At 45.5% G+C, this 21,685-nt stretch overlaps 1 protein-coding gene and 2 non-coding genes across 8 annotated transcripts; all 3 read left to right on the top strand.

Moving 5' to 3' along the window:
* Nucleotides 1-651: 651 nt before the first annotated feature.
* Nucleotides 652-21,664, top strand: ATG16L1 (autophagy related 16 like 1). 6 transcript variants are annotated; one of them, XM_051782421.1, is made up of 19 exons: nt 652-921; nt 2,013-2,106; nt 4,303-4,414; nt 5,865-5,938; nt 6,128-6,379; nt 7,260-7,325; nt 9,525-9,614; nt 10,350-10,406; nt 10,606-10,653; nt 11,349-11,451; nt 13,478-13,583; nt 13,705-13,775; nt 15,301-15,372; nt 17,283-17,403; nt 18,233-18,338; nt 18,832-18,981; nt 19,249-19,296; nt 19,655-19,756; nt 20,153-21,664. In XM_051782421.1, exons 1-19 carry the CDS (start codon nt 807-809, stop codon nt 20,244-20,246), a joined length of 1,881 nt encoding a protein of 626 aa, XP_051638381.1. In that variant the 5' UTR covers nt 652-806; the 3' UTR covers nt 20,247-21,664. The 6 variants fall into 6 exon arrangements, with proteins under 6 accessions (XP_051638381.1, XP_051638382.1, XP_051638383.1 ...); XM_051782422.1 differs by having other exon boundaries at nt 9,528-9,614; XM_051782423.1 differs by lacking the exon at nt 10,606-10,653.
* On the top strand, nt 11,663-11,932 carry LOC127468883 (small Cajal body-specific RNA 6). The gene has a single exon (XR_007903715.1). It is a non-coding gene; the product is annotated as a small Cajal body-specific RNA 6 (non-coding RNA).
* LOC127468882 (small Cajal body-specific RNA 6) lies at nt 14,173-14,435 on the top strand. Its single transcript, XR_007903714.1, has one exon. It is a non-coding gene; the product is annotated as a small Cajal body-specific RNA 6 (non-coding RNA).
* Nucleotides 21,665-21,685: the final 21 nt, after the last annotated feature.

The raw sequence follows: 21,685 nt of genomic DNA on the forward strand, positions 1-21,685 counted from the left end.
TTCATTTCACCACAACCCTTCTTGAAGGCTGAGGTGTGACGGTGGCTGGTGAGGCAGGATGGCCTTGGTGCCACAGGGGCGGCCACTCGCCTCAGCCAAGCGTTAGTGTCACTCGTGCTGCTCTGCCGTGCAGGGCGACCGAACAGGGATGGCTTTAGGGCCAAACAGTGAGTGTTTGGGATGGCCTTAGGGTCGAACAGGGAGTGTTTGGGGCAGCCTTAGGGCCGAACAGGGAGTGTTTGGGATGACCTGAGGGCCGAACAGCGAGCGTTTGGGACAGCCTTAGGGCCGGCTTCAGGGCCTGTGTTTGTGTGCGGGACTGCGCATGCGCCGCGGGGCGGCCACGGTCCTCTCAAGATGGCGGCTCGGGGAAGAGGCGGAGTTGGACACACTCAAGATGGCGGCAGCGCATGGATGCGCTGGCGGGAAGGACACAAAATGGCCGGCCCGAGGCCCCCTCTCCTCAGAAAGGTGCCCGCCCGTCTGCCTGAGCCGCCCCTGTCTCCGCCCCCGCGGTGCAACGCCATCCCACCGCTTTTGCCCCGGTGCGGGGACAGGGTGGAGGGTGAACGGCGCCGGGGCCGGCCGGGAGGAGAGCGGGCGGCTCAGGCAGCGCCGGGGCAGCCGCGGTCGCGGCGCGCCGCTGAAGCGTGAGGGCCCCTGACGCGGCGCGGGGCGGTGGCGGGTCCGGCCCGGCCGTGAGGGATCCGAGGGCGCTCTGAGGGCTCTCCGAGCGCTGTGCGGGCTGTGGGAGCTCTGAGGGCTCTCAGGGGGCTCCTCCCACGCCGCCCCCCCGGCCCGCCGACATGGCATCGGGGCTGCGCGCCGCCGGGTTCCCCCCCTGGAAGCGGCACATCGCGGCGGAGCTGCGGCGGCGGGACCGGCTGCAGCGCCAGGCCTTCGAGGAGATCATCGTCCAGTGTAAGCGCTGCTCTTGCACCCGTCCGTGCCGTCAGTGCCTGCGGGGACGGGGCAGAGCATGGACCAGGCTCTGCTCGGGGGGCCCAGCAATGGCACAAGATGAACGGGCGGGAACTGATGCTCAGGAAGCTCCACCTGGACATGAGGAAGAACTTCCTTGCTGTGCAGTGGCCGAGCTCTGAACGGGCTGCACACGGAGGGTGTGGAGTCTCCTCAGTGGGGATATTCCAGAACGCTCTGGATACAATCCCGTGCCACGTGCTCTGGGATGGCCCTGCCGGAGCAGGGAGGGGGGACCAGGTGACCGCCGTGGGCCCTTCCAGCCCGAGCCGTTCTGGGATTCTGGGGTTGCCCCTCCTCGAAAGCGGGAGAACCGGGGGGGCTCAGGGCCCGGGGCCTCGCTGTGCCGCTGGGACGTGTTTGTGGCAGCTGGGAAAAGTCGGGGTTCTGCTTTATCGGGGAAAATGAGTAGTTGTTTCTCTCAGTTCCCTCAGAGGATGAGGCGCTTTGTGGTGCGGACAGTGATTGAATGTGTGAATTGTCTGCCCGATTCCTGCCCAGATGCTTGTGGAGCTGGGAACAATAGTGCTATTGACCGTGCTCACGGGCCTTTGTACAGCCGGGAGCTGCTCGGGGGCCGGCACTGTCTGTGCGGGGCTCCCCTGCCCGGCCCTGTCCGGAGCGGTCACCCGGCACTGGGCACACGGGGCTGGGGCTGGGGCTGAGCGGGGCTCTGCAGGGCTCTTCTTTTTGCTGTCCTCCGAGGGGCTGTAAAGAGCCTGAACTTCGAACTCTTCCTGTTCTGTCAGATAGCAATGCACTTGAGCAGTCTCTCTCTCTGTCTGTTAAGCTTTCTTACACCAGTCCCACACAGCATCTGGACTAAGGAGGAATTCTTGGGGTTATAGGTGGGTAGTGCCTTAACCTGCTGAGATCAAAGAGGAGAGAGAGCACACTAATGTGGTGGAGGCTCCCATAGCATTTGGTTGTGTCACAGTAATTAAAGAGACTAGATCATAGCTGGTGGGAGAAGGTGGGAATCTGGATTTGCTTTCTGGTTATCTTCTTATTTGCACTTTTTGCTCTTGCAGATAACAAGCTGCTGGAGAAGTCAGACCTTCATGCAGTGCTGGCTGATAAGCTTCAAGCAGAAAAATATGACATGCAGAGCAGACATGAGATCAGGTGTGTAAAACTCCTCCTCTGTGGTGCACCCTGTAACCTAAACCTTACACAAACAGCTTCTGGGACACCACAGTGATCTGGCACACAACAAACTGGGAAATCTGTTGAACTAAAAATAAGTTACAACTGTGTCTAAGCATGTGATGAAGTTACAGTACATTTACAGAAAAGTCTGACCAAGTTTGGGACAGAAATTGATTTGTCACAAACTCACAGTGTGCAGATGGACCAGAAGGAGCTGCTGCTTCTGATCTGTTTGCCTTGTAATGCTTATAATATTTACCTGCTCTTAATTCCTAAGGATTATGAAATTGTTGGATTGCAGTGCAGGGAGAAAACGATGTCTTGATTTCTTTCAATCCGTGTTATTACATAGAAGGAGAGAATAGAAAAAAACCATGATTGTGAAGTGCCAGTCCCAAATAAGCACCAGATGCTAAAAGGAAGGTTTCTTCTGCCTGCTGTTTAGCAGGAGTCCTCTCTAACCTGGGAATAGCACTCTGGTGCTGCAGGCAGAGGTCATGCTGCTCATTCTGCTGGTGTTTGACTCCACAGAAAAGCAGTGTCCTTTGGACAGCCTCTACATCCCATGGGTTCTGCCCTTGGTGTACCTGAAGAAAAGGCAGGGCTAAGGAGGCCAGAATTCCTACTTCAATGGGAATTGCTTCCTCTGTTGAAGTTCTTTTTGCCCTTGTCCTGGAACCAGCGCAGCTCTGTAATGCAGAACTGTGCAGGTGTGTCTGACTGGAGTACAAATCAAATCAATATAGCAGAGAAGGAGGATTTGCAGGCAAAATGTCAGTGTTTGGCCAGCAGGCTGGAGTGAACTGTGTGAAAGTTCCCAAAAGCTTCCTGATGGCTGCAGTTGTCTTGAACCATCTCCAGTTTATAAGAATCAGATCCTGGTTGAGCACCTGCTCCAAGAGATGGGGCTGCAGTTGATGAGGATGAGAAGACAAGCACAGAAACAGCACCTTGAAGTAAATACTAAGCTAAACTCTGATACTGTGCTCAGTATATGACAGTTTTGTGAAACAGAATTACTCTTCTAATCCTAGATAGCTGAGGAAAAATGTTTTTACTTCCCTCAAGGCCAAGGGAAGAGTACCTAATTCTGGCTATAGGGGTATGCATGGCCAGAGTTATAGGGTGTGTTGGATATTACCACAGGACTTGGCTTCCTGTCTGTTTGCACACAGTGTTTCGGGAATGCAATTAGTGCAGCATTAGTTCAGCGAGGTGTTGATTGGTTGGTTGGTTGTTTTTTGAGAAGAGCATTAAGTTACTGATATCACTGTGAGGCCTTTCAGCTTCTGGATGCATTATCTCTTTCCCACTGGACTGTTACATCGTGAAATGACTGCAGAAAGGGATGCAATTGCCTTGTTCTGTTCGTCTGCTATAATGAAGTTAAAATTACGATTTTTTAAAAGTTGTAATTCAAAATATAGCTGCAGATGTGCTCAGAGTCTGTGTGTGATGTGTGTATGTGTGTATATGCCTTTTAAAAGCCTGTTTTTCTCTGTTTCTGCCTCTGTGCTTTCAGAGACATGAGTGATAAATGTTACGGTCACAGTTGTTTTGGGGAAGTGATATGTGTGTTCTGGTGTGTAGAAATTCAAGATTATCTTACAGTAATACTGTGTTGTAAAACACAATTAGTAACCACTCCAAAACTTACCCGCAGTCAGGGCATAGACAGCACAAAGGACAAGTGACTTGTCACACCTGGGACTGTAAACCCAAGAGCCTGGGAATTACACCCCTGATTCCCTGGATTTTGGTTCTATGCCCTCTCCAGATACCCAGCATCTTCAAGGTCCACCAGCTCCCTCCAGAACAAATTGAGGGGGTAAAACATTTGTAATTGTTCCAGCATTTGGAGAGTGTGCTTTTAAGACTCGCTTTTCTTCACGCAAATTTAAACAAAGGCTAGTTATCTTCCATTTGATTTTGAATTCTGTCTTACAGATGTACAAAAAGGTGAATGTAGTCCTCGGGAAATGTAACTCTCCAGTGCTGTGTAATGGCCTTTTGGTTGGTGCAGGGGTGTGTGGTGTGGGAGCCAGGTTTGGTTTGTTGTGAATGACCTGTGTCTCTGGTGCAGTGTAGAGAATCCAAGGGAGGCAATGTCCTGAGACTGTCAAAGGCATAGAAACAACTGATTCCGGTTTGTGACATTTCTTCTCTCTCCAGCTGCAGCCCAGGACACGATGGCACGTGGAATGATGCTCAGCTGCAGGAACTGGCACAGCTGAAGATAAAGCACCAGGAGGAGCTCACTGAGCTGCACAAGAAACGTGGCGAGGTCAGAGAGTCCTCTCATGCTCTGAGTGGTCCCTACATGGCCCTCAGGGGGTGTGACCGTAATTTTACCAAGCTTATTAATCATCATTTTTTCCTCCTTTTGTGTAGGGCCTTTTTAAGCTTCCCCAATTTTTGATGATTAAAATCAACCAGTGTTACACTGGTCTGTAACACTGACACCAGGAGATGAGAGCTTACATTGTCAGCACAGCATGATTTTTAAGTGCTTAATTTTGTGTTTCACTAATAGGTTTTTAACTGTACTGGAGGAGGAAGGAACTGATGTGGGTCACAGAGCTGTGTATGACCACTAGTTCTGCACTGAAAAGTGAGAGCATAGGTGGCATGTGTGGTTTCACTGGTCTTGCTTTGCAGCACCACTGCTGTGAGAGGGGACGGAATAAACGAGCACAAGCAAAGGTTGGAAGAGCCACGGTGTTGGACTGGAAAGGGAGTGCTGAGTCACAGCCCAGGAGCTCTGTGGCTATGGCACTTGGGCCTGGAAGAGAGGAAAAGCCAGGGGGTTTGAGTTTATGTTTTTGGAGGATTTTTTTGACAGGGAGATGTGGAGGCTTCATCAGCAGAATTGGGGTTTTTAGAAGCACAGTGGTGGACTGAATGAGTCCAGAAGCTGGTACCTGAATTGTACTGCAGACTTCTATAGGGTAAAGGTGTGAATGACCTGGAAAATGCTGTCATGCTCCTCTGAACACATTTCACTGGAGGTGTGGAAAAGCTCCAGTGTCAGCAATTCTGAGCTTTCCAAAGAGGAGACAGCTTTCTACAGGAGGTGTGCACCGACTAGTCAGGGCTCTGACAAGTCCTTCTTTCCCCCCAAGGTGGTGTTCTAAAAGCCACCTGCCCAGGCAGGTACTTTTCTCCCAGCTCTGACTGGAGAGTTGTGATCTGGCAGCTGCAGCTCTGTAGTGTTGGCCTGTGCACTGCAGACACTCCACCAGCAACTTTCTTTGGGGGAAAGCTCTTGGTGACACCTGAGTTTACAGTAGGACCTGCATGTCTCCTACAATGGTTGTCCTGGCCAAAGCAGGAAGATTTGTTTCTTGGTTGTCAGCACTTGGTTTACTTACTTGGCAATTTTTAGTTTCTATATTAATTTTTTTACTACTAAAATTTCTTCCTAATATGCATTTTGTTTGATGTGACTTTATTAAAGAAACTTTTCGAAGGAAGAGAGGAAGGACAGTAACTTTTTAACAACCCATTTTTGAAAGTGGATTCTCTGTTTTAATGACCCATGTGATAAAGGACAGTAAACAGATCTGCATAGGAAGCTGGGGAAAAAAGACCTTAAAGATGTGATTCATACTTTGAATTGGATCACAGCTAGATTGATACACAGACCACCAGCGTGTGTGCACTGGTGGCTGCTCAGGGTGTGTTATCCAGCTGGCACCCCTGCAACTTGTAACGTGATTTTCTCCTCTCTATAGCTGGCCCAGTCTGTAATTGATCTGAACAACCAAATGCAGCAGAAGGACAAAGAGATGCAGATGAACGAAGCCAAGTGAGTAGGAACTGTTTTGTCTGGGGCCAGACTTCTGTTGGAGTTCTTCATTAGAGTTATAATGTTCTCTAGGAGTCCTAGCCAGGGGCTAAAAATGCCTTTGTGAGGCATTGTGCAAACAGCACAGAGAAGATGGCACGGGTCCCAAAGGACATCCTCATTGTTTTGTATGTTTTGTTGCCATTCCAGGATTGCAGAGTATTTGCAAAAGATTTCTGACCTGGAAACAGAGTGCCAGGAATTGCGTAGCAAACTGCAAGATCTTGAGCGAGCTAATCAGACACTGAAAGATGAATATGATGCTCTCCAGATCACCTTCAATGCCTTGGAGGAGAAACTGAGGAAAACTACTGAAGACAACCAGGAGCTGGTCTCGCGTTGGATGGCAGAGAAAGCACAAGAAGCCAATCGTTTAAATGCAGAAAATGAAAAGGATTCCAGGTGAGATCCATGACCTCTGTTTGATAAACTCAGTGTATTTTTCAGTTATGAGTGCATAGGATAAAAGCAGATTTAGTTTTGATCTCTGAGATCTCTGTTCTTGCACAACACAGTGAGAGTGCAGAACTTTGTGTTCCTTCTTCTGGCCAATGCAGACTGATGCTTTGTGAAAACATTCCTGTCTTTTAAATGAATAAAACATGTTCTTTTGTTTCTTGAGCAACATTTAACTGTGGCCTGAAGATTATAAATCAGATAGAAACTGGGGTTTTTTTGCTGGTATTGTATTTGGACTTCTGTTCATAATGAATCTTGTACTGCTCCTAGTTTTATCCTTTTTTGGCTTAACTAACTTCAGTGTTTTTTGCATTCCTCTAAAATGAGCATCTGCCATTAGACTGAGCTATGTATAACTTGCAAAAATAGGTTTGTATGGGTTTTTTTCCTTGTAAATTATTTTTTCTTCTGAATTGCTTCAGCTTACTTCCCAGCTAACAATACTTGGAGAGTAAGGGCTATACTGTGAGCCTCATAGTAATGGGCAGTTTTGTATTAGCTTTACTAACAATCATTATTTTGACAAGTTTTTGCCCTCCAAACTAATCTGTATCCATATGAGTCATAAAGGTCCATGGGTTCACTTTGCCTTATTGCCACACTGGAGTGATCTTGTCCTTTGCTATTCACTGTAAGAAAACTGTGTCTCCTGCTTTGAGTATCTTGAAAATCAGGATAAAATTAGGGCAGTGGACTGATTTTTTTTATTTTATTTTTATTTTACTTTTTTTTTTTTTTTTAAATCTTATGAAGCCCATCAAAACTGTGCAGGGTGGCCTTTGGAGTGTGCTTTTTTTAAATAACCCTGGGTTCTTTTTCTTAGGAGACGCCAGGCCAGGCTGCAGAAGGAGCTGGCAGAAGCTGCCAAAGAGCCCCTGCCTGTTGAACCGTAAGCAGTCATGATTTCTAGAGTCTCCTTCATAGTTCGTGTCTCAGGTCTCTGCAGATGCATGTTAAATGGGATCTTTGTTATTTCTAAGTTGGGTGAGGGAAAGGAGTGTTTAAACTTTCATGTGAAGTCAGAAATGCACAGTAATTCTCCCTGCTTGAACTTACAGAAGAAGGAGCTCTGTCAGGACTCAAAATAGATGCTTGGGCTGAAAGTCCCAGGAGTGGTTCATATGGTCAGTGTATGTTGTCATCTCAGCATAAAAATATTTGTTGTATGATGCCTTTGGTCTTTAAAATAATTCTTCATGAAATAATGAAGTCATGAAACAATTACTCTGGACTTGCCTGGATTTTAAAGGGTTAGACTACAAATGTGCTCAAGGATTTCCTGTAGGAACAGGTACCGAGTGAGTCAACGTGGGTGAAAATATACCCCTCACTTCCATGCTGTGAGGGATTTATTGTCTGAGGAAAAAGTAGATCAATGTGGAGTTACTTTACCTGGTAAGCCAAAGAAAAATCTCTCTAGTCTCTTGTTCTTTCTCTGCTGTGTTTACCCCTGGGTGGTGTTCAGGCAGGTGACTGAAGTGGGCAGTGGCTGATAAGGTGTAAGCCCAGTCCAGGACAGCAGCACCTGCTGCACTGTCACTGGGCACTGCTGGGAGTCTCCAGTGCAGTGTGCAGGCTCCTTCCTGAGATCTGGGTCTTTATATTCACATCCTGTAATCCTGTTGGGTCCTGTGCTGCACGTCCTGGCACATGACAGGAGCAATGTATCTGCTCTGGAACAGGATCTGCACGAAAGTTTGGGATGGGGAGTATGAGAGAGCTTGTAGCATAATTGCTTCTGTAAACTACTCAAACTGCTTCACAGATGGTTTGGATTTCTTCTTTGATTTTGTAATTGGAGAGAGTTTGTGTTGTATAAATGTGCTGCTTACTGAAGGGGAAAATTGCAGCATTTCAAGGGGAGTGCCCTGGTGTTTATATTCACTTAAAACTATGTTGTTAACATGGAAAGTTCTTTTGCTACATAGTTTTAATAGCACAAACTTTAGATTTTTAAAAAGAAATATTGGCAGAACTTGATAGTGTTTTATTGAAATCTCAGCTTGATACATTAAATCAGAGTATATATTTTCCATAGCCTTTTCATGTATACTATCCTCCAAAATCTTAGAACAGAAAGTGCAGCTATGCAACAGTCCCATCCTTTTAACTTCTTTTGCAGCTGAGTGTTACCTGATGGCAGGAAATTGGTTTACTCCTATTTAAAACCTGAATTTAAACTTCCTTCTCAGTCAAATGGCATTAGGTTGGTCAAGTGTGTTTAAAAATAGTTTGTCCTGCAAAATCAGCAGTGAAGGAAAAATCATCCTTGAAGGAAAGAAATACTAGTTGTCAGAGCCCATGGTGACTAATGGGGGAAAATGTTCAGCATTAGCTGAGTAATTTACGTGGATTAATTTATGGTACATGTGTTGGAACCTCACACTTGTGTTCAGTCATACAGCAGCACTTCAGTGGAATGAACCAAAACATCCCTTGTACTTAATGGTGCATCACCTGAAGTACAACAGTACAGAAAGTATGAGGATGCCTTTGGTGTGGGTGAAGGAGGACAGTTCAGACTCCTGTGCTTTTTTTAACACCTCCTTGTTCTGAAGCAGCAGAAGGTGCTGATGCAATATCACCTGTATTTGGTGGTGCAGTAACTCGTGTTTCTGTTGTTCTGTAACTGATCCAGCAAACACAATTAACTCTGTGGTGAAGCCTCCCCTGAATGTGGTAGGTTGTTACAGTGCTGTTTGTAGCACCGAAAGCTGAAATGGAATGTCTGTAGTAAGGAGAATCTGCAGAGGAGGTCTGGCAGTAGAAATAGCGGCTGTGGAAACCCAGCCCTGTGACCAGGGATGAGGAATTGGCAGCTGGAAAGAAAAAACCTGAAATATATTTGCTGCCTGTGTTTGTTTTCAGACTTAGTATGTTGAGTGTTACCTCTCTGGCAGTGACAGCCAGGTCTGTGTGTTGTCTGGACCTACCTGCGTGTTACTGCAGCTGCATAAACCCGGAGTGGGTTGGGCATGGACACTGACAGACCCTGGAGCAGGGTCGCCCTGTCAGTTGTGCCTGTTGCTGGGTGGTTTCCATGGGAAGCTGTGGCTGGTTGGGAATGAGATGTTCTCTCTCACTCCAGCAGGGATGATGACATCGAAGTGCTGGCGGATGAAGCCTCGGACACAGCGGAGGAAACGTCTCCGGTGCGAGCCGTCAGCCGCGTGGCCAGGTATGTGGGCAGCAGGGCTGTGGAGCATGTCACTGAGCCAGAACAGGGGGCATAGGAGAGTTGGAGCACTGTTGGGAATGTCACCTAGGGTTTTGAGTTGCCTTTAGCTGGAACACAGTTTAGTACTTCCACCAGAGCAGTAGGAAACTCGTGTCCTATGTTCTGTTACTGTGCTTAAGATGTGCTGGTTTTCCTGTGCTGCTTTAACTAAATTACACTAGTGCCTAAAAAATCTGTTTAATCTTAAAGGTTTAAAAACAAAATAGTTAATAACATGGGTATAACAGTGCCTGTTGTGTTTTGCCTTCATTACTACACTTGATATCAATGTGACTTTGCAAAAAGCTGGGTTTAGCTGAAATACTAAAATAATCTTCACCTAGATTAAATGCATCTGTTTCTTTCTCTGAAATAGCAGTGAGTGGAAAGTAAGAGGTAGTTACATGAGTTCACAGATTAATTTGCTTGAAACTTCAGACTTTGCACACTCATATCTAAACCCAGCAATTCACAGGGTGAGGTTGAGGGAAGTTACAGAAACTTGACTCTCAAGCCATGTTCTGAGTTGCAGTTACTGGTCACTTTTGCACTGATGCCTTTGGTGTTCTCTGTCTCTGGGCTGGGTCTGCAGGGGAGGGAGTCCTTCCAGGGACGTGTTGCTATGAAATGTGTTTGTATTGATCTTTATGTGGAGAAGCTGTTCGCAAGGTTTAAACCTGTGCTCCCCTCCTTCAGTAAGCGACTCTCCCAGCCAGCTGGAGGCCTTCTGGACTCTATCACTAATATCTTTGGGTAGGTTAGAACCCTTTCACCTCCTTGTTTTGTATATTGGTTTCAATGTACGCCAAAATCTTGGTGATACAGGGAATACGAGCAAGTATTTTCAGCCTTTCTTCTAGCTTCTGCCTTTCTTTTTTTTTTCTTTTTTGTTCTCCTCAACTTCCTGTTTCTTCCATCTTGCCGTGTGCTGACCTCTGACCTTTCCCTCCAGTCTGTCTGAGTCTCCCCTTTTGGGACATCAATCTTCTGATGCTGCCAGGTGAAAACATTCTCCGCGCTTAGTCCAGCATGTGAATGTACTCCATTGAAGTAACATGGAACCCAGCTGCATTGTCCTGATTAGATTTCAGATGTTGATAACTCTGGCTAGAAACTGTCTACAGTAAGAGAGTAATGAGCCCCTCTTTGTGGAGAGAGTATGTGGGGTTTGCTCTTACTTTCCACTGCACTTTGCTCCTTTGATAGGGTTGTTTAAAATAAGTCATTGGGTTCTGTGCTTAGTGTCCAGAGTGGAGCCAGTCCTTCTAAGCCAGGCTCTGCTTTAGGTAGATGGTCTTTGCTTAAATGGAGCAGCCCAAGGTGTGGAATGGAGCATTTTGCTGCCAGGGATGTAGTGCTGCAATGGTGTTGAGTCTCCCTAGACATAATGATGGAGCTGCAGTCATTGCCATGTTTCTCTTCTTATTAAAAAAGTAAGGACTGCTCCAAAATGAGGTCAGTAATCAGTTCAGGTAACTTATCTGGTGAACTGTGAAATACCTAAAGCCACAAGTGAAGGTAGTGTTATACAACAAACGTAATTTTTGAAAGATGGGATAAAAAAAAGTTAAAAGTATCTTCCCCCATTTTTTACTTGCTGTACAGGGTAGTTAAGTGACAGGTACAGATGGATGAACTCAAGAGAAACAGTGTTCCTTGTTCCTTTTAAAGTGTTTCTACTTTGTTTCATCTCAGGAGGCGTTCTTTATCCTCGCTCCCTGCCCCCCAGGATAATGTAGAGCCACATCCAGGTGCCAGTAAGGAAGTGAGAGTGCCCACTACTGCCATCTGTGTCTTTGTGAGTATAGAACAAACTCTCTGCTCTACCATTCCTTTTACTGTCTTTGGAGGTAGTGAATCCTCTTGGTGTGGGAACTGATGTTCTGGAGCTGTTTCTGTTAGCACTGCCAAACAGGAAGGAGTTCTTGGTTTGGTAGCATAGTTCATTCCCTGTAAGTCTTAGCCCAGGTGTTTCCCAGAGCCAATGTGCTTGATGTCTGTCTTACTGAGGTCGATGATGACAAAGAAGTTTTCTGAGGGCACAGAGGAATTACACTCCATTACCCTCTTGGCTCCCAACAGTCTCTGTTCTGTCATGCCATAGTAGAGCTGTGATTGAGGAAGAGATTGCTGACAGTTTTGGATTAATTCAGGCCAGTTCTCCACAGTGAAGGGAGTTGTGGCACCAAATGTAATCCAACAGACCTGGTTAAGAGGAGCTCATGGTGGTGGGGTGTCTTCATTTGCTGTGCATGATCAAAGGTTTTCAAGCTGAGACCTCCTTTATGTGTTCTTTGGCCTCACAAGGCGAAACTTAAATTTCTGTGCAGGGCATTGACTTCTGAATGAAAGGTACTGCAGGAAATTGTCTTGTAATGCAGCTGCTTGTTTGAACAGGTGTCTGGAGCTTTCTCGGGCTCTCCAGAGCTGGATGTGAGTTTTTCATGGGTGTGAAATGACTTGTGTTTTTCATCCATAGACCCAGCGTGGCTCACTGCAGCGTGCAGGCTTGTGTATTCCTGCCTGCCTTGGTACCAGCCTCCCTAGCAGAAGTCGTGGGGTGGAGGAAGAAGCAGTGTTACCTTAAGGGAGAATAGGGTCATGACTTAAGTGACAGCTGGAGCTTGAAAAGGGACCATCAGCAGAGGAGATGTTAGGCTTTAGCTCCTGTGATTTGAACCCAGATAAAATGTCAAGACACATTTGGTCTGGCACAGCATTCCAGGAATTAATGCAAGGACTCTGTGGCAGAGGTGTGGCAGACACAGGGAGCAGACTGGGCTCAGCTTTGGAGAGATAAGTAGAAGGCAGAAAAGGAAATCACTTCAGCCATCATTCTCAGCCAGAGCTTCTAGGCAAGGCCTTTGACCAGCTTTGTTGTGAGTGGCTCCTCTGCACCTGCAGGGAGATCAGATTTGAAGTGTAATGACCCCTAAATATGAGCTGGCAGACCAAGTTCAAGCAACAAGTTTCAGAAAAATATAAGAAAGGCTGGTTTTGAAGGAGCAGTTATTGAAAAGACTTAAAAAGGAATGCAGCAAATTAATTGATAATGTGGTAGTAATACTGTGTGGGTAAGTAGTTTAAAGCTGTGAAATTAACAGGGCAGTAAAAAGGAATGAATATCAAAATTTTCATAGGTTTTAAAAAGTTAAGAATTCAGAACATTAAGCTGTGAGAAAGCAGGGGTGTCACTGCAAATGCAGATAGGAAGCACAGCTTAAGCCCAAGTTCTCTGGAGAAGGTGCTGTCACACTGTGCTGGCACTACTTCGTCACCAGTGTAAGGCAGCATTATCACCAGTGCACTAAGGGAATGCAGTTCATCTGTTAGGCTGTTTTCTAGCAGACTTACCTAACTCAAGCCTGACTTGAGTGTTCCATGGCTGCATGAACTGTTTGGATCACGTTCTATGACTGTCTCTAGATGGAGGAATGAAAAGCTAGTTTCCTTCTACAGAATATCACCTGCTACTGTTTTCTGTCCTCTCCTCTCTTTCCTTATTTTTTTTTCTGGTGTAACTTAAAAACCACACCGTAGGAAGCACTGTAAGGCTTTTGCCAGTTTATTATCCCTGCTGAGTCCTTGCTGTGGTGTGGTTCTTTATGTGCCTTTGTTTTTTTCTCCAGATAAGGATCAGCCTTTTTGCTGTCCATATACCCCACCGGCCGTAGCAGAGTTTGTCTGTGGCTTTATTTCCTATAAACTGCTGAAAGATCCACAGCTATGATTCTTTGTAACCTTTTCCTTCTGTGGCTTTGTGCTGTGTGGGGTTTGGGCCTGTGCTGATCCCATTTTGGGTGGCTGTTCTTTCCTCCCCTCAGGATGCACACGACGGGGAGGTGAATGCAGTGCAGTTCAGCCCTGGCTCCCGGTTACTGGCAACAGGAGGCATGGACCGGAGGGTTAAGCTTTGGGAAGTCCTGGGAGGTAAACCTTTTTTTGCTTTGGGGTATGGTGGGATGCTAAATAAAGTCCTATTATGGTTCACTTTGTGTCAGCTTCTGTTCTAATCCGTTGCTGAAGTTTTTGTTCGTCTTTCTCTGTGCAGATAGGTGTGAGCCCAAAGGTTCCCTCTCTGGTAGTAATGCTGGGATTACAAGCATAGAATTTGATAGTGCTGTGAGTATCTGTGCAATATCCACTGTTTGTGATTGGGAATAAATTAATGGAATTGTGTTGTTCTCTGCTATCAGTTTCCATTCTAGTTGAAAAGTTACCTAAGAAATGAGTGAAAAGCCAAGAGTAACTGCAAATAATTAAAAGTGTACAAAAGATCGTTATTTGGTAAGCTGCAGTCTGTAATTCTCATCTTTGCTTTACAATTCAGAAGATGATATGCAGCTCAGACATTGGCTGTTATGGGCTATTATGATAAAATTACAATAAAATACACTTGGCTTTGTCTAAAGTAAGAAATCAGTCTTCAGCTTTCCACTGAAGCTGGTGTAACAGTACAAAAAAGCAAATACACTGAGGCTTTATTTCTGTGAAGTTTATTTTTAAAGTGTTTTACTGAGGTCTGTGATGAATAGTAAAAGGTCTGATTATCCCAAGACTTGCACTTCCATGACCTTTTCTCCCAGCAGTTTCTCACCAGTCACGGCACAGTAATGTTGTGGCTGGCAGAGTGTTTGCTGACAGCTTGAGATGTGCTCAGTTCATGTTCACCTGGAGTATTGGAGACATGACTGGGATCAGCATCCTACAGTCCTGCTCCAAGGAGTTTGGGGTCTTGGATTGTTCTAACTGGACACATGATCTGACTTTTGTGCTGAGACCTCTTCCATAACACAAAGCTGACATAACTTCTGCCGTTTGGGGATGATTCTGTGTGCCAAACTTTACTGACACCCAAAAGGATCCTTCCTGTGGGCACTGACCAGCTTATTAGAGATGTGCTGGTGCTGTTCATCTGCAGGAGAAGCTAGTTCTGATTTTTGCTTGAACACATTTGAGGTGAGAACTACCTGAGGTGAGATGTTAGTGGACTTACAAGGATTCAGGAAGGTCTTTTGAGGTGGACAGGGGCGCAAGCATGAATTCTGTGGTGCCCATTCTCCATCATGGATGACTTGTGAGAGCCTAAAGCCGTGAACAAGTCAATTTATCTCTCCTCAGACAGATTTAGTTTTTGGAATCTTAGCTTAAAACATTAGAATTTTAATGAAAACTGCAAGAATCAGGCTAATTCCGCTCTGAGGCCTGTCTAAGCATGGCTTTTTCCCTGTGGTGAAAAAATAAATAAATAAAAAAAGAGTAAAGAAAAATATGCCTCCATAACAGATGAGGGCAAACTAGAACCTGTTTCCTCAGTGCAGCAGAAGGGAAAGGAGAATGTCCTTTTTGGTCTGGTTATAATTGTATATTCTTATAAATTCTTATTGTTATAATAAGTATATTGTTTTATCTGTAGTCATGATTCTACAAATCACTCCCATTTTGGTGATAAGCAGAAGCTGTAGCCCTTTTGGAAGGAACACACTAACTTTCCAGATTGTCATATGCCACTGTGTTTTTGGTTTTATTCTTTTTTTTCCTGTGGCAAAATAGCACTAACATGGTTTTAATGATTTATTGGAAATATTTGAGTTTAATTTGCATCTTGACTAGTGGAAGGAGTTTTAAATGAAACTTGTGTTCACAGGGTTCTTACCTCTTAGCAGCTTCAAATGACTTTGCCAGCAGAATCTGGACTGTTGATGACAATCGATTACGGGTGAGTCTCGTGAAGCAAAGAGGTGTTTCTGTCTTGTATTCCCATTCTGCCTAATGGGGATGTGGCAATTTTGGAAGTTGGGCATTTACAGGCACTTTTAGTAGTTCTTTTCCTTAACAGGTGCTTTATCTCTCGAAGGTCTGTGTAGGTGCAGGGTTGGTCTGTGCACAACCTTGCAGGAAGTCCCAGTTCCTGCCTATTTTCCCAATGCAGCCCCCCCACTGCAAACCTTGCCACATAAAGTACACTTCTGTGCCCCCCTCTGGGGAAGATTAAATGCTTCCTTTGGTTTATGGAGAGCCACCTCAATGTTTTAGCCTCACTCCAAGGAGAGGGCTGCTGAAAAAGGGTTTGCAGAAGACAAAGAGGGACTTTTGGTTTAAGTCAGGAGCAGCTTTCTTGAAAAGGAGCCTCTTGCCTGGCTGTCCAAGGCAGCAAGCCTGAACCTGCCAGACTGTATTCTCAATGTCTTTTGAAAGGTTCCTCCTCTCCTCCTAACTCCTTTTGACTCACATTCTTCTCTACCACTTGGCTCTAATTTAAAGGAAGTTTGACCTTTGATTGACCGAAAGAAAAGTTTCGTCTCAGCTTTCCAAGAGTTTGGGGGTTTTAATTGTAATTTCCTATGTACTCTTTTCCTCAACTTTTTGTTTTAGGAAGATGCTACTTTGATATTCCAAATCTTCTGATATTTCACATGTTTGTTACAACCAAGAGATGCATGATAATTCACCGAGTAGTTCTCAGCGTGGAGATGTGAGGTCTCAGTTAGGAAAGGGAAGAATATCAGTTCTTTTGCAGCTTCTCTTTGTTGAATGTGAATTACAGGGAATACCAGTTTAGCAGAGTGTAGGTTACTTGCTACAGAAAGTTAGTTATGCCTGCAAACATCCACCTGGCTTCATGTAATATTCCTGTAATTTTTTGGAGTGCATTCACTGTTTGCTGAGATAAAATAGTGCACTCTGTTTTGAGAGTGTGTGGTATGGATTTGTCTTGGCTTGCACATGAGCCAGGGGCAGTGAAACTGAAGTCAGTGAACTGTGCCACAAACTCCCTGCTTAAATGCAAATATCTGCCTGTAATGTCTGTGCAGCAAGAGCAGAAGAGAGATGCAGAGTGAAAGTTAGTCCTTGCTGGAGTTTGTGTCCTTTTTTAAGATAAAGGGGTCTTTTTGAGATGATCTTTGACTCTGTGTTGTGTATCAGGGCTTTTTTTTTTCCAAACTTTGTTCCCGTTCTATTCTAAAGGGTTTTTCTTTTGTGTTTCCCAAGCCCAGATTGCTTTGTGTAGTTTGATAGTATTTAAAAAAATCTAAGGATATAGAAATATTTCTCTATTGTTTTTCATAACTCTTCAGTCGTTCATGATCTGTTTTATGATTTAGGATGTAAATATTGAGCAATTCTAAGTGAACACGGTTCATCTTCTCAGCCCCACAGAGCGTCTCCCTGCACTTACAGAAGCTGCTGCAAGGAGTTTTTCTGAAATCTCTGGTTGTCTCAGCTTTTAGGCTTGAAGATGTAACAACAGTCGGGACTTGATACCCTGTTGTGTCCTTGAGGGAAGCTCATTATAAACCCAGGAAGGCACAATTTCCATTTGCAGCATGGTTTAACCCCTTCTCTTGGCTCCTGCAGGGCTGTGTTGCAGTTGCCATGTGTCCATGAAGTGTAGGTGAATGGAGGGTTAGGAAGGGAGCTTTTGCAGACTCCTGAGTAGCAGGAGAAGCTGCAGCCAAAGGTGACCTGTGTCTCCCGGCTTCAGGACGGACTCTGTGGTACTTACTGCTCCTACTCAGCGTTAGCCTGTGTTTAATTGGAAGAGATGTTTATTCCTCCAAACAATGCAAGTTGTGATGGAAGCCAGTGGAAATACACAGTTTCAGCCTGTAAATCTCTTGTCCCCAGCACACCCTGACGGGTCACAGCGGCAAAGTCCTGTCAGCCAAGTTCTTGCTGGACAACGCGCGCATTGTTTCGGGGAGTCACGACCGGACCCTCAAGCTCTGGGACCTCCGCAGCAAAGTCTGTAAGGAGACATCACTTCTGTCTTTCATCCATGTGCTTCTGCTGAATGGACATGGGAGTCTGGCATGAGATAGATTATTTCATCTCCTGGCTAGTCTAAAGAAAGGAAAAACTAGCAACCGTGCCGTCGTCTGTTGTTATTCAAGTAACTGGACTTTTTCTGCCTGTTGCCTGCAATAAGGAATCCTGTGTGTGCAGGAAGCACTCTTAGTGCTATTACACTTGATAGCAGCTGTGTTTTGGGAGGGTTCTTTCTTTACCAGTCTGAGGGGGTGTGCTTCAGTATTCCACTAAAAACTTGGAGCCAGGTCAGGTTTTTTAACCCTGAGGTGGATAGAAATGTACCAAAAATTTCAGTATCTAAAATGGAGAAATTGCTAAGGTCCAGGTTTTTCTTTGGGAGAAACACCTTGTTTCCTTGGCTTTTTTTCCTATTGATGGCTCTTAAACTTGCTTGCACTTGAGAGACCAGTTGAAATTCAAGGTTACCTTGATACCTGGATCATGAACAGAGGTCAAGGAGACAGTTTCATGTTGTTTAACAGCAGCAAATTAGAGCTGGCTAAATATGAAGTAGAAGTAAAGCAGCTGTCACAGGCACATTTAAAGGGATATTAGCCCCAGCAAAGGAGATTAAGAAGGGCAGAGAGGTTGCTGAAGACTTAAATCAGGATTATTCTAAGACAGAGTTTGCCCCGTGGCACTCCTTGGGCACTGCTGTGTGTGACCACTGTGTGTGTCAGGGGGGTTAGTAATTGTTTTCTGTCTCTGTTTTCCTCAGTTTGTACAGTATGAATTTAAGTGTGTCACCATTGGTTTCTCCTTTTTAGGTATAAAAACAGTGTTTGCAGGATCTAGCTGCAATGACATCGTGTGTACTGAGCAGTGTGTAATGAGTGGACATTTTGATAAGAAAATCCGTTTCTGGGACATCAGGTAAAACTGTCATAGGAGAGCTTATGGTGTAGGAATGGTTATGGGACTGCTGTCAGGTTAGTCTGAGCTAGGGGATTTTTCTACCTGAGCTGGGAAGCCAATGAGACTGTTGTAGGAGTTGCAGAAGGCCATTGAAAGAGACCTTTTTTTACTACTTTTATACTATTCGGTGTTTTGTATTTTGGATTTTTTTTGAGGGGATGCCATTTCTTTTCTGAAAAGGCAACCTACTTGGTGGTAAATACTCTGCATTGGTCAGTATTTGCTGTTCTAGGATGGGGTTGTTAGGAAAGTTGTATCTATCTGGAAATGTTATCCACAAGGTGGGATCTAGCTTGGGAGAGAAACAAAACGTAAGAGTAAACCAAGTAATCCTTTTTCTCCTCTTCTTCCACACTGGGACAAGTCAAAGTTTTGATACAGTGGTTTGGCTTCTGGATCCTGGTTCACTGCTGCCTTTTTCCCTTCCCTTTTTTTCCCTTTCTGTCTTTAGGACTGAAAGCATAGTAAAAGAGCTGGAGCTGCTTGGAAGAATCACAGCCCTGGACCTGAACTCGGAGCGAACAGAGCTTCTGACCTGTTCCCGTGATGATCTGCTCAAGATCATCGACCTGAGGGTTAGTGCTGTCAAGCAGACGTTCAGGTGAGCGTGTTCTTCACAAGAACAGTGGGAATTTCAGAACTGGGTTGTGGATTGTCCTCAGTACTGGAGTGTTTTTCAGTACCACCATGGAGAGAGCAGTCTCCTAACTCTTTTTCTACATGGTGGCAAAGTTCTCTAGAATCTGACAGCAAAGATGCTGGAGTTTATTTTGAACCATGCAGAAATCCTTAATGTGATCTTCAGAAACAACCTGAAAGTCTCTCTTCTTATAAATTAGTTAACAGTTATCTGATTCTAACTTTTCAGTGCCCAGGGATTCAAATGTGGCTCTGACTGGACGAGAGTTGTGTTCAGGTAAGGTCAGATATAAGCAAGGTGCCTGATAAATCTTTCTGCAGCCAAAGTGAGCGATTCCTGATGCTTGGCTGCATTGGTCCCCACTTATAGCCAGGAAAACTGGGGTGGAGTTGGTGATTCACCCAGTGTTTCCTCTTGGTCAAGATACTGTTATCTCTAGATGTTGATCCAATGTCGTGAAACACTCTGATTTCAGAGTGCTTTCACCTCTTAGTGCTGGCAGGTGGTAACACATAACTCTGAAAAGAGTAGTTAATGCCAAGTTTCTTGCTTAGGAAGTTGTGGGTGGAATGATGATGTGTGCTGAAAATTGCTGACTTGTTCTTTGCCTTCTGCACCTTGTTTGATCTCGTAGCCCTGACAGTAACTATGTGGCTGCTGGTTCAGCTGATGGGGCCCTCTACATTTGGAATGTGCTTACTGGGAAATTGGAGAGGACGCTTGCAAAGCATCACAGGTGAGGAAGGCGGGACATGCAATCCAAAGTGGGGATCTGGGTTGTGAATCTCACTGAGCGATGACAAAGTTATTGTTGTACAGCCTTGCAACTTACATTGGTGTGTGAGAATTCTTAATATGCAGATTCCTTATGGGTTCATGACAGTATTCTCTAGGTTGAATTAGGTTAGATTTGTTATTGTTACCTTCTTAAACTGAGATATGGTTCTAATAAAGTACATTCAATATATTTTGAAGAAACTGTACCTCTCTCAGGCTTATTAGAAGGCCAAGTCTCTTGAGAGCTGAGAAAGTGCTTTTTAATTGATGATCACAGTATTATAGTATTTCATTCCTGTGTTCAGTGTTGTGGAATTCAGCTTTCTTGTAAACTCACCCCTGGCTTCCATTTCAGTTCTCCTATCAATGCAGTGGCGTGGTCGCCAGCGGGTGCCCACGTGGTCAGTGTGGACAAGGGCAACAAGGCTGTGCTGTGGGCTGAGTTCTGACTGCCGGAGGGTGCACGGCTCTGTGTGGTGCTGCTGCTGCTCCGTGGCTGAACAGGAGGGACACCCGAGCCCAGATTCATCCTGAGTTGGGATATTGACAAGCACATGGGCTTCGCTTTCCAGAGGGAAGTTCCAGAGCAATGGAGAAAGGAGCCCGAGTCAGACTTCTTACGGCCGTCACTGCACTGTGGCACTTGGACTCGGCGAGGGATTAGCTGTTCTGGATGGAGAATGCTACTTAGTCATGCCTTTACATGCAGTATCTCTGCACCAAGTGGAGCAGAAGATACTAGCAGGATTCCTCACCAGACAGCTGTGCCAAATATCCTGTCACACAAATGTATCTACAGCACTTCTGAGGTGGAAACGTTGGGAAGGAGTTACTGTGTATGCTGACTTAAAACATGTCCTGTCTCCTGTGTTCTGTTCTCGTGGCCAAGTTCAGGTGTGGGGTGAGAAGATCCTGAAATGTGGACAGGTCCTGGGCAGTGTGAAGTGTTGGAACAGCTTTTAAAGAGAGTCTCCTGTGGCTCTGGCAACTCTGCCTTGGAGTTTTACCAGCTCTGTTTGGATCTGCTCTGATCCTGGCACAGGCTCTCCAGCACTGTCCTGTGAATTCCTTGTATCAGTTTCACTTGCTCCTGAGGTGATGGTCTGTTCTTCAGGACTTCTGCACCCGCGTGTTGAAATGCCCTTCAACAGCTTGGGCATCACAAAATAGAAGATTTTTAATCTTTTTATACCACAGGCAGTTTGGTTTCTGGGTGTGAGGAGAGAGAAGTTCAGCTCGTTGAACTCGTTGTGGAAGTTGTGCTGCTGTGATGAGGAATGTAGTCACACCGTGACTTCAGTCCCAGAATGTACGTGTTTGGTCCCTTTCCCTGTTCATCCGTCCTGTCCTGGCGGCTGTCAGTAGAACACAGGGGAGCAGTGGGGTCAGATCCCAAATCCATTGTTTGTTTTGGTGCTGGCAGTTCCAGGCCATTTGCCCCTTCTCGAGCACACGTGCAATATTCCCCCTCGCGCTGGAGCCCTCTGTGTTACGGAGCGGTGTCTTGGCTCTGCCCCTGTTCTGGCACCCCAACCCATGATGGGGCTGGGAGGGACCTACCTGGCATATCTTTATCCAGCCAAACCTTTCCACATCGTCTGGGCCTCAAGACAAGCCACCAGCGTTTTATTGCCTTTTTATTTGCACTTTATTTTCTTCTTTCCCGATAGTGTTTTACTGAGGAAGTGTGTTCTTCTCAGGGGCTGGGCTGGGGGCAGCTGCTCTGACAGGCTCCCTCTAACCCAGCCTTTTGTTCAGACACTTTCTGCAGAGGGGACTTAGAGTATATGGGGCAAAGTTTTTATTTATTCAGCTGCCCATAAGAACTTGATTGTAAATAAACCTGTGTTCTGCTTTTAAAACCCCACAGTGCTCTGATTCATTTATT

The sequence above is a fragment of the Manacus candei genome, unplaced genomic scaffold (assembly GCF_025592945.1).
Source record: "Manacus candei isolate 608988 ecotype Guabito, Panama unplaced genomic scaffold, ASM2559294v1 h1tg000015l, whole genome shotgun sequence".
NCBI classification, from domain to species: Eukaryota; Metazoa; Chordata; class Aves; order Passeriformes; family Pipridae; genus Manacus; species Manacus candei.

Bases quoted from the DNA above. Each gene is read 5' to 3' on its own strand.
- ATG16L1 (XM_051782421.1), top strand. From the start codon at position 807: ATGGCATCGGGGCTGCGCGCCGCCGGGTTCCCCCCCTGGAAGCGGCAC. The intron at 10,654-11,348 runs GTGAAAACATTC...GTTTCATCTCAG, and splicing joins CAATCTTCTGATGCTGCCAG to GAGGCGTTCTTTATCCTCGC. The intron at 18,982-19,248 runs GTGAGCGTGTTC...CTAACTTTTCAG, and splicing joins GCTGTCAAGCAGACGTTCAG to TGCCCAGGGATTCAAATGTG.